The sequence below is a fragment of the Epinephelus moara genome, chromosome 16, assembly GCF_006386435.1.
Source record: "Epinephelus moara isolate mb chromosome 16, YSFRI_EMoa_1.0, whole genome shotgun sequence".
Classification (NCBI taxonomy): domain Eukaryota; kingdom Metazoa; phylum Chordata; class Actinopteri; order Perciformes; family Serranidae; genus Epinephelus; species Epinephelus moara.
In genome coordinates, this window is record NC_065521.1 from 2,266,588 (window position 1) to 2,279,340 (window position 12,753).

Consider the following 12,753-nt stretch of genomic DNA (forward strand, 5'->3'; position numbering starts at 1 on the left):
GCCCGTCCTGAACACACACAACAAAAGTTTCAAAGGGTGTATGGGGACATTTTGCTAAAAGTTTTAAAGGGTGTATGGGGACATTTTGGTAAAAGTTTTAAAGGGTGTATGGGGACATTTTGCTAAAAGTTTCAAAGGGTGTATGGGGACATTTTGCTAAAAGTTTCAAAGGGTGTATGGGGACATTTTGCTAAAAGTTTCAAAGGGTTTATGGGGACATTTTGCTAAAAGTTTCAAAGGGTGTATGGGGACATTTTGCTAAAAGTTTCAAAGGGTGTATGGAGACATTTTGCTAAAAGTTTCAGAGGGTTTATGGGGACATTTTGGTGACAGTGTTTTTCCTTGGAAAATAATTTGCAGTTGGAAAAAAAAGGTAATTAATCGCAGTACATTGTATGGCAAAACTCAGCATATCACAATATCACAATAATATCGTGTCATGGGTCATCTGGTGATTCCCACCCTGAGTATTTCGTTAAATACTAATAATGTAATAATAATAATATGATGAAAGAATCATGATAAATACACAAAAAGCCATGTAGCAATAATACAATAAAAGCAGTAACGTTAAAGTGTGTAATGAGAAAGCAAAGTTTTGTTAAAGTAATTTTGTCTTCCTGCAGGCAGACCATGAGAAATAACAAAATCACCTGCTCATGTTAAAGGGTCATTTTACCCAAATGAACACGTTATGTCACCTGTACGTGTCTCTATCAATGGAAGTAGGTTTTAGGGATTTGTCTAAAAAAGTTGACCAATCTCAACTATCTGTACAGATGGATACCACTGCCAACAGACGAAGGTCGTTTTGGGTGAACTGACCCTTTAATTAAACATAGAAGTGTTTACCTCCGGGTCTTCTGGGAAAATATTATCAACCAGTCGCTTGTAGCGAGGACGCAATGCCCAGCAGCAACCGCATAGCCCTGCAACCAGAAGCACAGGTGATGTATAATTAACCAAATAACCTGCATGTCTTTGGACTGTGGGAGGAAGCTGGAGCACCCCGATGACAGGTAATAACAATAATTCTATAGCGTCTTTCAAAACCAGTTACAATTCCTTTCACAAAACACAATACCATGAAGTATAGGCATATATGGTGTAAGATGAATGTCGATATAATTTGTGTGAACAGATTAACAAATATTGTACAACATATTCGAAAAATACAAAAAAAAGAAAAGAAAATATTTTGCAAATACAAAACAAATCTGGAAATACACAAATTGAAAAAAATAATTAAATCATTGTGCCTAAACTAAGAATTCATTTGTGGATTGAAATTCATGTAAAAAAAAAAATAATAATAATCATAATAATAACAATTAATAAATAAATAAAAAATCAGTGTGGCTTTACTAAAAATTGATTTGTGGATTGAGATTTACAAAAAAAAAATTGATTCACAAGTGAAACATGGAGGAAATCGACTGCATATTCAAACAGGAGGCTTCTTAGATCAAACACACTAATTAATTTCAAAATAAAAGCTTGTTTTAAATCAATCAATAAATCCTTATTTCAGCCTCAGGGGGGCAGCAGGGAGTCCGTCGACCTCTGATTTGGTTTCCTCCCAAAGTTTCCTCCAGTTTTACCGCTCAGTCTAAGTGCTCAGTGCTCAGTGTCATCGGGCTGGAGGTTTGGGGAGATTAAAGGAGAAACGAGATCAGCCAATGGACAGCTGCCAACTCATAACACACACACACACACACACACACACACACACACACACAGACACACACTACAATGCAGTGGCATTAATACTACGTCTTAATCCTGCGCTGGCTTGTTACATAATGTGTTTATGTTGTTGTTTAGTTAGAGTGAGCTTAAAGAGTCCACACTGTCACTGCAGGTTCAAATCCGCACCGTGACATGTGACAGGCTGTCTCACACACTCACACACACACACACACACACACACACACACACACACACATATACACATATATATATATATATATATGTATATATGTGTGTGTGTGTGTGTGTGTATATATATATATATACACACACACACATATATCTGGGTATCTGATGACTGGCAGTGCATACATGTGGACCTTGTTTGGACCATTCAGCTGACTCCTCAGGACTTGCCTTACTCTCTGGAGGTGGTGGCTATGGTTGACTTCCTTGCAGCCTCTTCATCATTTATATATATATTTTTCATTCATTCAGTCATTTTCCATAACAACTTACCCTGTTGGGCGTCGCCAGGGGTGGAGCCTATCCCAGCTGACATTGGGTGAAAGGTGGGGTTCACCCTGGACAGGTCACCAGACTATCACAGGACTGACACATAGAGACAGACAACTATACGATCCCCCCACCCTGGGTTCGAACCAGGAACCCTCTTGCTGTGAGGTTGCTAACCACCATATATGGTGGCATCTCTGTTGCTGTGGTGAACATCAGCTGACTGGTCCCAGTGGGGATAGTTCGTATTTTGCACCTCATCAACCTCTAGTTGTGTAAGCAGTTGCAGTTTGCAGATGTTGGAACACTGGGCGAGGAGTTGTTCCTTTGTTAACTTTGTATCCATGTATCCAACATCGCTCCGACATGTTCTCCCTGTGTCAGCGTGGGTTTCCTCCAGGTGTTCCGACATGTTCTCCCTGTGTCAGCGTGGGTTTCCTCCAGGTGCTCCGACATGTTCTCCCCGTGTCAGCGTGGGTTTCCTCCAGGTGCTCCCACATGTTCTCCCTGTGTCAGCGTGGGTTTCCTCCAGGTGCTCTGACATGTTCTCCCCGTGTCCGCGTGGGTTTCCTCCAGGTGCTGTGACATGTTCTCCCCGTGTCAGCGTGGGTTTCCTCCAGCTGCTCTGACATGTTCACCCTGTGTCAGCGTGGGTTTCCTCCAGCTGCTCTGACATGTTCTCCCCGTGTCAGTGTGGGTTTCCTCCAGGTGCTCTGGCTTCCTCCCACAGTCCAAAGACACCATTTATATCGATGTAAGGTCAAGTTGCGTTACATGACATGTACCAGTGTGCATCTCTCCTGCCACACTCTCCACAAAGATCCGCCCACTCACGAGTTGTCCACCAACACTTGTCCTTTCATTTCCTTTCTCTGCATTAAATGTTTAACATATTCCGCTGTGTATTACTTATCTAATTAAAACGATCGTAAAAAGTCAAATAATAACATCTGAAGGGATTCATGACATTTTTTAAGCAGCATGTTAATATTTAAACACGTCACATCAGTAAACATGACAACACATGTCAAGCACACACGTTGAGTTCTACACGTTATGAATCTGTTTTTAAACGTTAAGCTCTAAATATTTTTATCATGATGAAAATATTAAGTCAATATATATGAATGTTTCTCACCGTACATGAAGACGACTCCTGCAGCTCACATCCACACTGTCACCTCCATCACACACACACACACACACACACACACGTTGTAGTTAATCCTCTGCACACTGACCCCGCCCCTTTCATCCACGGTCAGTTGAAAACCGTCCATCTCCACGTTCTGATTAAATGTTGGAATAAACGATGTTTAAGAGATTCAAGATTATTTCTGCTTGTTATTATTGAAACTGAAAACAGAGAAGTATTAATGTTCACTGTGTGTGTGTGTGTGTGTGTGTGTGTGTGTGTGAGTGAGATCCAGGCCATGTGCAGCAGCTCAGCGCTCAATAATCTGCTCTGGATTTATTTATCATTCCAGCAGAAACACAAATCAGAAACCTGCAGGACTGAAGCTGCTTCAGTCGTACTCAACGCGGCACAAACACCCAGACAACACAAGCACACAACTCAGCTTCACTTTAACAACATACACAGACAGGACACTTGTCTTTATCTGGACACATTGTCCCCACAAATACAACATGCTAATGTTATTAGCACAAGCCTATAGTATTCTACATTGGAAAAATTAGCCTGGCGACATCGACTCAAAGTGGACATTTGTGCCAAATTTGAAGAAATTCCCTCAAGGTGATCTTAAAATATCGTGTTCATGAGAATGAGACAGATAAAAGCTGACCTTGACTTTTGACCACCAAAAATGTAATCAGTTAATTATTGAGTCCAAGTGGACATTTGTGCCAAATTTGGAGAAATTCCCTTAAGCTGCTCTTGAGATATCTTATTTATAAGAATAAGACAAACAAGTTCACCATGACCTTTGACCACTAAATTCTACTCAGTTAATCCTTGATTCAAAGTGGACGTTTGTGCCAAATTTGTTTTCTTGAGATATCACATTCACAAAAATGACACAGATGAAAGCTGACCTTGACCTTTGACCACCAAAAATGTAATCAGTTTATTCTTGAGTCCAAGCGGACATTTGTGCCAAATTTGAAGAAATTCCCTCAAAGTGTTCTTGAGATATCTTAAATTTAACTATTTAACGAAGGTGGTCATAATAACCCTGAATACACATGATGTTATTCATCCCTATAACAGGAAATACTTTTTCCCTCTGCCTCGACATAGAGTCTACGTTGTATTCCAACACCATAGCAGATGCAGACTTCCTGTCTATGTTTGTAAACTGAAACCACGTCCCTCAGTGGAAATATGCCATAAGCTTGTGCTAATAACGTTAGCATGTTGTATTTGTTTGGAAAACAAAGACAGTTGTTTTGTCAGTGAACCTTGTGAGTTGTAATGGAGCCGAAACTTGTAACGTTACCTTTGTTCAATGCTGCTGTTGTCCCTGGCTTCATATGAGTGGAGGAAAAGTCCGCTAGCAGCTAGGCTAATTTATACAATGTAAAATACCATAGGCTTGTGCTAATAACGTTAGCATGTTGTATTCCACAACAACTCGCCATAGTTTGACGTAAAAAAAATCAAAGTTTAAACAGCTTGTGAGATTCTGAACTTTACCGGGGCTGAATCGGTTTTTTTATATATATACATCTAGTTTGGTTTTTAAAAAATTGCAGTTTGTATTTCATTTTGTTTTTTAGACGCTTCAGATTCAGTGTTTATGGGAAAGAGCAAGAGTGGTGACATCATCGCTAAAGTGGTGACATCATTGCTAGAGTGGTGACATCATTGCTAGAGTGCTAGAGTGTGAAGGGGCTGGAAGATCTTAAAAAGTCTGAAACAATTTGCTCTCATTGGGCCTCATTCACAAACAGTGCGTACACACAAATCTGTGCTTAAACTGTGCGTACGGTCGTTTGACGCACAAATCCGGGATTCATCAATATTTTCTTACACGAATTTGTTCTTACTCTGCGAACAAATTTAGAACTTCCTCAGACCATGCGTACGCACAAATGAGGAAGGCCGAACTGACTTAAAAAATGCAAACATACCTTTTAAGTACATGCAGAGTCTATAAAACCACATTCATGAAAAAGAGATTTAATTAACATTTTTTAAAATAATTAATTTACTAATATATTAGCCAAATGGATTAAATTACCATGAAATTGACACACGTTAACCCTTATCATTGTGACAATTAAAACATTAACAATAACATGAACAGAAAAACTATCACTCCATCAGCGTGCAGATGATCTGTAATGCCGACTGCCATATCCTTAAGGCTGTGGCCCGCTGGCCAGGAGGCACCCACGACTCATTTACTTTGCAAAACAGTACAGTGGAATGCGTTTGGAGGCAGGGGCTGTGAGAAGTGGATGGCTTGTTGGTGAGCATCTTTTGTTCTAGTCTTTTATTTCAGTTGTTTTAAATTAGTATTTTCAGTAAGTCTCTATTCTGTTAATGTTAAAATGTTATATTGTTTGGGTGACCGGGCATATAGCCTTAAAACATGGCTGATGACACCATACGCAAACCCTGAAACCCCTCAAGAGGTGCGCTATAATAACATACATGCCCACACACGCGCCGTAGAGCGCACTTTTGGCGTGCTTAAGGGCCGTTGGATGTGTTTGGATACGGCCGGTGGCAAACTACTTTATACGCCTGAGAAGGTGTGCAAGATCATCCTGGCATGCTGTGTCCTCCACAGTCTTACAATGACCCATGGCATTCCTGTAAGACCCGGCGCCATCGCTTCTAACAAACTGTGAAATTTACTACTTCTCTCCTCGCGTAACCGCTTCCTTCATTCATGAATCAACTCTAGGCAAGCGGTTTCCTTATATGGAGAAATGGAGGCGTGGTAGTATGCTGATTGCAGATCGCGGACACGCGCCTGTCAATTTAGAATGGTTCTGATTTACTAACATACGCACGGTGGTGGGAACAAAATTGGCCGGTACGCACGTGTCATGAATCCGACGGTGATTTTGTGCAAGTACTTATTTTTTGCAGAGAGTAAGAACATTTCTGCGCAGATATTAGTGAATGAGGCCCAGTGTCACAGTTTTCACTCTACATACAGAATTTATACAAATTTATATCAAAATGGAGGCAAATTGGTGCTGGTCGCAGACATGTGATGATAGCATCACTCACGCTTACACATCCGGCTCAGTGAGCCTCCAGGCGAAGGGAGCGCCAATTTTTTTCCTCATTCACCCCTATGTAAACTGAGATGAGAAATTTCTGGAAAACAGCTGGGGGCACCAGATTTCTAACCTGCGACCATGATCACATCTTTGACACTACAAACATAAAAAAGACATCTATGCGTTCAGGAGAATCTCCTCTCTCTGGTGGTATCACTCATGGTTTTGGCGGGAAAAGGTGTAGTTTGAGAGGTTTTGAATCCATTTACACAACAACAACAGCTGACTCCCTCCTTCACTACTTTAATCTACCATATCCTACCACAGCCTTTACTATGAATACTGGAGTTGATACTTTTGGTTTTATGAATGTTAAATACATAATGTAAATACAAAAAATTTTATACACACATAGTGCGGGTTTAGACTAAAGTTGAAAGTTATGGTTTTTGAAAGAGATTCGACACACTAACAAAGACGAGTTTCCGTATCAGTGGTACCTCCGGGGGTCTGATGGTCCAGCACAGAGCAGCAGTCCTGCAGCAGCCTCCGGGGAGCCTGGGACACGGTCGACATGGCGACAGCCCCCGGCAGCGACATCCCCCTGGGCAGGCTGGGTATGGTCACACCTCGGGGCATGCTGGGTAAACTGGGCAGACTGGGCATGGTGATGCCTCGGGGTAGACTGGGTGCGTCAATGCCCCGGGGCAGGGAGCCGAGCAAAGCCGGCATGGTGGGGAACCTGGGGAGAGTCCCTGGCATCTCTGCGGGCGACGGATGGTGGGTGGATGTTAAGGTCACGTCGTCCTGACGGAGAGGAGGAAGTGTGAGCTGAGAGGAGAAGAAGGAGAAGTGAGGGGAGGTGAAACACTCTGCACACATTCCTCCACAGATTAACTCTTTCACCTCAACCCCTCCTCCCAGTGCAGCTCTCATGTACTGTTACTTTATTCTCCGCCTCATACTTTACTACATCTCATTTATCTGAAAACCAAAGATATAATATTCTAAATAAATGAGACATAAAATAATAATACAAACATGATTTTGTTTTGAACGCAGGACTTTGACCTGTGGAGGATTTTTAGCGCCACCTAGTTTATTGTCTGGTCACATACGTAGACGACGTGTTTGTTTCATTACGAAACAATAAAAACAGGAAGAGACGAGAATCACGTCCAGTTTTCTCCAATTTAAAGCATGGACTCTTGAGTTATGGCAAAAACATGTTTCGAGAAGTCACAGTGACGTTTGTGCCAGCAGTTTCCTGTTAGCTGTGAGCAGTTACCTGTTAGCAGTTAGCTGTGAGCAGTTACCTGTTAGCTTTTAGCAGTTAGCTGGGAGCAGTTACCTGTTAGCTTTAAGCAGTTAGTTGTTAGCAGTTATCTGTTAGCTTTAAGCAGTTAGCTGTTAGTAGTTAACTGTTAGTTGTTAGCAGTTACCTGTTAGCTGGGAGCCGTTAGCTGTTAGCTTTAAGCAGTTAGTTGTTAGCAGTTACCTGTTAGCTTTAAGCAGTTAGCTGTTAGTAGTTACATCTTACCTATATTTAGCTGTTAGCAGGTACCTGTTAGCTGCTGGCAGTTAGCTACCTATTTTTTATTTTTATTTTAATGTTTTTCATTTGAACGAAGGTGATGTTAAAGGTTGTTCCATGAATGTGAAGCATTGAATTTTTGCTCTTTCAGACGTGAGTTGTAATGAAGGACACCTGTGCTTGCGATGTCAGAGTAGAACACGTACAAATACACAAGTTCACAGCCTCATATTTCCTCTAAAATATGACGTTTAAAGACAGATATTTTGTTACAGTAGCTTTACATACTGAAGTTAAGAGCAGGACCTTAAACACAGTATGTAGTTGAGTATCACACAGACAGACGGACAGACAGACGGACAGATGTCCTACCTGCTCGTCTCCAGCGCTGCTCTCTTGCAGTTGTTTCCCTCTGACAAACAAACAGACAAACAAACAGAAGGACAGACAGCTGCTTATGTAACATCTGCTGAGCCTGTACTGACCCGGCAGCTCAGATCAATAATCAATACGTGTGATCGACACACAGCTCTGCACTGACACATGGTGGAGATAAAACTTAGTGTGACATCACAGGAAGTGACAGACCATGGAGGTGTTTTCTACCTGGAGAGAAAGAGTCCTGATACACACTGAGGGTGTCACAGCACAGGACGCAGCGACTCACACAGGGTCGGTCCATGAGGGCTGCACAGAGGAGGAAAACAAGCGCTCCCTCTGCTGTGTGATGTCGCTCATTACACAGGAACCTGCTGTGAGGTCATCACAGCTCCAACAGCTGTTTACATGTTGTTGTTTACTGGTTTGGAACAGAGAGGAGGCGTTTCCTCTGTGTTGGTATAAACCTGCTGAAGCTCCATCATCCGCATCACCATCATCACCATCACCATCATCACCACCATCATCATCACCACCATCATCACCACCATCACCATCATCATCACCACCATCATAAATGAGTGTGAATATAAAGGAGCGTACGGCGAGCAGGTGACAGATCAGTTTGACTTTATTTAGACTCATGTGGTCGACCTGACACTCAGCACAGATCAGTACTTAAAGGTTAAAAGTTCAGTCCGTCCACCTCACTGACCCCGCCCACAAACAGTCCCCCTAGCTCCGCCTCCAGCTCCTGCAGGTGGGAGGGGCTGAATGTGTCCACGGCGCCGGCCGTCTCCCCCAGCGTCCTCCACCAGGGCAGCCTGCTGGCCTGTAGCGCCGCATTGTGGGCGTCACGGGCACGGGCGGCGATGGGACCCGAGGGGCTCAGGAAGGAGTCGGCGTCTGTTGGCGTGACGACCGAGAGGGGCGGGGCATCTGTAAAAGACAGACACAGTTTATTTAAGCTGGAGACGTTTGTGTTTAATGAAGAAGAAAATGAAGTGTTCGCTGTTACGAAGACAACTTCCTGTGTGTGTGTGTGTGTGTGTGTGTGAGACCTCGGAGCAGCTCCAGCTGTGTGTGTGTGTGAGCCAGCACAGCCTCCAGCCTCTGCTCCTCCCTCCCCGGACGCTCTCCTCTCTGCAGCTCCGACAGCAGCAGCAGCTGCACCTCCTCGTGGAGGCGCTCACACTCCTGACGGGACACACAGGACGACTACACACACACACACACAGAGCATCATGGGTAATGTGTCAGACACACAGCCGGTGTGTGTTGAAATGCTGTGGTAGTAAACATTAAGACGTCTTACAGGACGTAGACAGACGTGTTCCTCCACCTGTCTCTTTAGCTCCGCCCTCCGGCTGTCAGTCAAACCGCTCTGACCAATCCAGAAAGACGTGGTGGGCGGGGCCTTTGCTGCTTGCCGTTTCTGTAGAAAGTGACGCACCTGGAACAGAGAGATGACATCAGTCACCTGCAGACCAGGTGTGTGTGTGTGTGTGTGTGTGTGTGTGTGTGTACCGCTCTCTGCAGCGTCCTGGCGGCCTGCTGCCGTCTGTGTGTGTCTCTCTGTGTGTCGTTGTTGTAACGCCGTCTCTCTCTGAAGCCTCTCCAAGAGCTCTGGATCAGCACGGCCGCCCGGCGCTCACACTCCTGCAGGTAACACTGCACCTGGTCTGTACACACACACACACACACACACACACACACACACACACACACACACACACACACACAGAGTCAGGTGATGTAAACCTATGGAATAAAAACAGAACTGAAGCTGTGTGTGTCCCACAGTTACGGATCAACCTTCAGGTATAAATCAAATCTGCAAGTACAAGTAGTTTCGACTTCCATTTGAAACGTTCCTGTGAAAAGCCAATCAGGATGCTGAGATCAAACGCTAAATCAAACCATCAGAGAGCGAGAGGCCAAAGAACAACAGCAGAAATCTTTTCGCCAAAATATATTTGTAATATTTCTCTGTAATTTTCTGTTCAAATGAATCCGGGCGAACGTGACGGGCTTTAGGTTCTGGGGTAAAAACCGGCACCTCCCCCACAACGGCGTTCTGCTGACTCTGATTGGCTTACAGTGCTGTCAATCTCGTTTTAGTGGGTATAGTGTCATTCTATTGGCTCTAACTAATTAAACGAGGTGTCAATCACTCAAATCGACCAATCCGTTGCGGAGATAGAGCCTCCAATGCACAGAAGAGAAAATCTGCTTCACATATAGATGGTGTGTGTGTGTGTGTGTGTGTGTGTGGTCAGTTTGGAGTGTGAAATATATGACAAAAACAAAACAGACAGTTGTGTGTACAAGATAGAGACAGTTTAAACGCGGCGACTCTGCGCTGGCCACGAGTATGGACAATAAATGCACTTGTAATACAGAGAAGCCTGCTGCCTCGCGCGCATCAGATTCAAGCTAACGTTAGAAGAAGGGGTGGGGCCCCTACTAAGGGGGTTTCAGAGCTGCGGAGCTGCAGAGGTGCCGTTGCACTGGGAGGTTTAAGATGGTTGTCATTGCAAACAAACGTATTTTCGTTGATTCACAATAGGTGTGCATCAACGAAAATACGTTCGGGGCTAGAGTAAAAAAATGCTTGGTGACGCCACTGCTGAGTAGTATACTTGTCAGGCTTTTTTGGATGTAAATGGATGTTTTATAAACAGCTAATACTTTACGGCTAGTTTTACTTGGAATGTGTTATTTATTGGTTAATTGGCCAACATCTGATCAAATTGCGCAGTATGTGGCCCATGAACTAAAATTACTTTGTATTAAAAAAAAAAGGACAGAACACAGGGAAATTCGTTGTGAAATCCAGGTTATTGTAGACATTAGAATTACATTCAGGTCAAATCATTCACATTTTTACTGTGACTGACAAACACCATAACAAGTAGACATCCAACCAACATTTCTTGCTGGATGTTGAAGGCAGAAGTAATTTTTTATTTTTATAAAACTATTTTACATTTTTGACACACACAGCCTCAGTTCTGTGTTTACTGTTTTGTACCTGTGAAAATTTGATGCGTAACTTCAAAACATTTTCATGATTGTGCAAATCTTTTTCATGTGTTCACAAAATGTCATGCACAGCTACAGATCTCTGCACAGATTCAAAACTAAAATTCATTTCTTCAAATATTTTTTAACAAATTCACAGATTTGAATGCAAAATGCAAGCACACAAAACTCTTCCACACGTTTACAAGACTTATGAAACAGTGTGTGTGTGTGTGTGTGTGTGTGTGTGTGTGTACCAGGAGGAAGGAGCTGCAGCAGTCGTCTCTGTTTCTGGTGGAACTCCCGTCTCGCCTGCTGACGTCTCACACACACCTAACACACACACACACACACACACACACACACACACAGATAACACAGACATTTAAGGGGACATACGCAGAAAAAGCGGGGGGGAGTTTGTTACGACTTCCTAAGTGCTTCTACAGTGTTTGACTTGTGAGGACACGGGCACTGTCCTCATAAATCACTGGTGTCCTCATAAGGTGCATGAGAATACCAGTGAAATGTCCTCATATACCAGTCGTACCAACGCACACACAGGCATTACTACAGCAGATGTGCCTACACTGCAGCGTAACTCTCACCTGATACTTCAGCTCCTCCTCCCATCGCTGCGCCTCCTTCTGTTGCTGCTGCTGCCTCCTCCGCGCCCTGACACACACACACACACACACACACACACACACACACACACACAGTGCGCTGTTAAACGTCACCACATAAAGACATGACACATAAAGACATGACAGACAGACAGACAGACAGACAGACAGCGACCTGTATCTCCTCTGCAGCGTACTGACGGCTCTGTTCAGGCTCTTCACTCTGCGTCTGGTCTGATACGACCTCCACGCCGCCTGGATCACACACGCCGCCCGCACACGGTCAGCACACACCTGCACACAGAGGGGAGGGGTCAGAGGTCAGCAGGTAGACCAGGTGCTTTACATCCTGAGATAGACAGACGGACAGACAGACAGACCTGGGGCCGACTCCTCGAGTCAGACTGGATGAGTGCGATCAGCTGATCCACGTCCTGGTCAAAGCCCCGCCCCCTCCAGTCTTTGTCCAATAGGCTGTCCAGACCTGCAGAGACAGCGTGACCTTTGACCCTCGCTACATGTGACCCAGAGGTTACTGATGTCATTAATGTGACCTCTGACCTCTGAAGCTGAGGAGGAGGGGCTGCAGCCGCGCCTCCTGCTGACTGGCCATGAGGAGGATCAGTCTGACAGAGGCCCCGCCCACCGAGGGGTCAGCGCTGACTGCTAATTGGCCGACGGCCTCATTAAGGAGCAACAGGATGGAGTGGTCGCTCAGCCCGGAGAGAAAGTCCCTGCAGAGACAGAGACAGAGAGAGAGAGACAGAGACAGAGAGACAGAGA

At 44.1% G+C, this 12,753-nt stretch overlaps 2 protein-coding genes across 2 annotated transcripts in view; both read right to left on the bottom strand.

Annotated features, from left to right (window-relative positions):
* Window positions 1-851: 851 nt before the first annotated feature.
* On the bottom strand, window positions 852-7,224 carry LOC126403338 (uncharacterized). Its single transcript, XM_050065936.1, has 3 exons — window positions 6,909-7,224; window positions 3,344-3,494; window positions 852-929 (listed from the first exon to the last, which is right to left on the bottom strand). Exons 1-2 carry the CDS (start codon window positions 7,168-7,170, stop codon window positions 3,457-3,459), a joined length of 300 nt encoding a protein of 99 aa, XP_049921893.1. The 5' UTR covers window positions 7,171-7,224; the 3' UTR covers window positions 852-929; window positions 3,344-3,456.
* A 1,709-nt stretch (window positions 7,225-8,933) lies between these two features.
* LOC126403042 (IQ calmodulin-binding motif-containing protein 1-like) overlaps window positions 8,934-12,753 on the bottom strand; it is an 8,286-nt gene continuing 4,466 nt past the window's right edge. The window contains exons 5-13 of the mRNA XM_050065442.1: window positions 12,532-12,737; window positions 12,351-12,454; window positions 12,146-12,264; window positions 11,953-12,019; window positions 11,602-11,677; window positions 9,848-10,002; window positions 9,636-9,773; window positions 9,382-9,538; window positions 8,934-9,259 (exon numbers count right to left, since the gene is read on the bottom strand). Coding sequence (XP_049921399.1) covers window positions 9,006-9,259; window positions 9,382-9,538; window positions 9,636-9,773; window positions 9,848-10,002; window positions 11,602-11,677; window positions 11,953-12,019; window positions 12,146-12,264; window positions 12,351-12,454; window positions 12,532-12,737 — 1,276 coding nt within the window. The 3' untranslated portion in view covers window positions 8,934-9,005. The remainder of the gene's footprint in view (window positions 9,260-9,381; window positions 9,539-9,635; window positions 9,774-9,847; window positions 10,003-11,601; window positions 11,678-11,952; window positions 12,020-12,145; window positions 12,265-12,350; window positions 12,455-12,531; window positions 12,738-12,753) is intronic.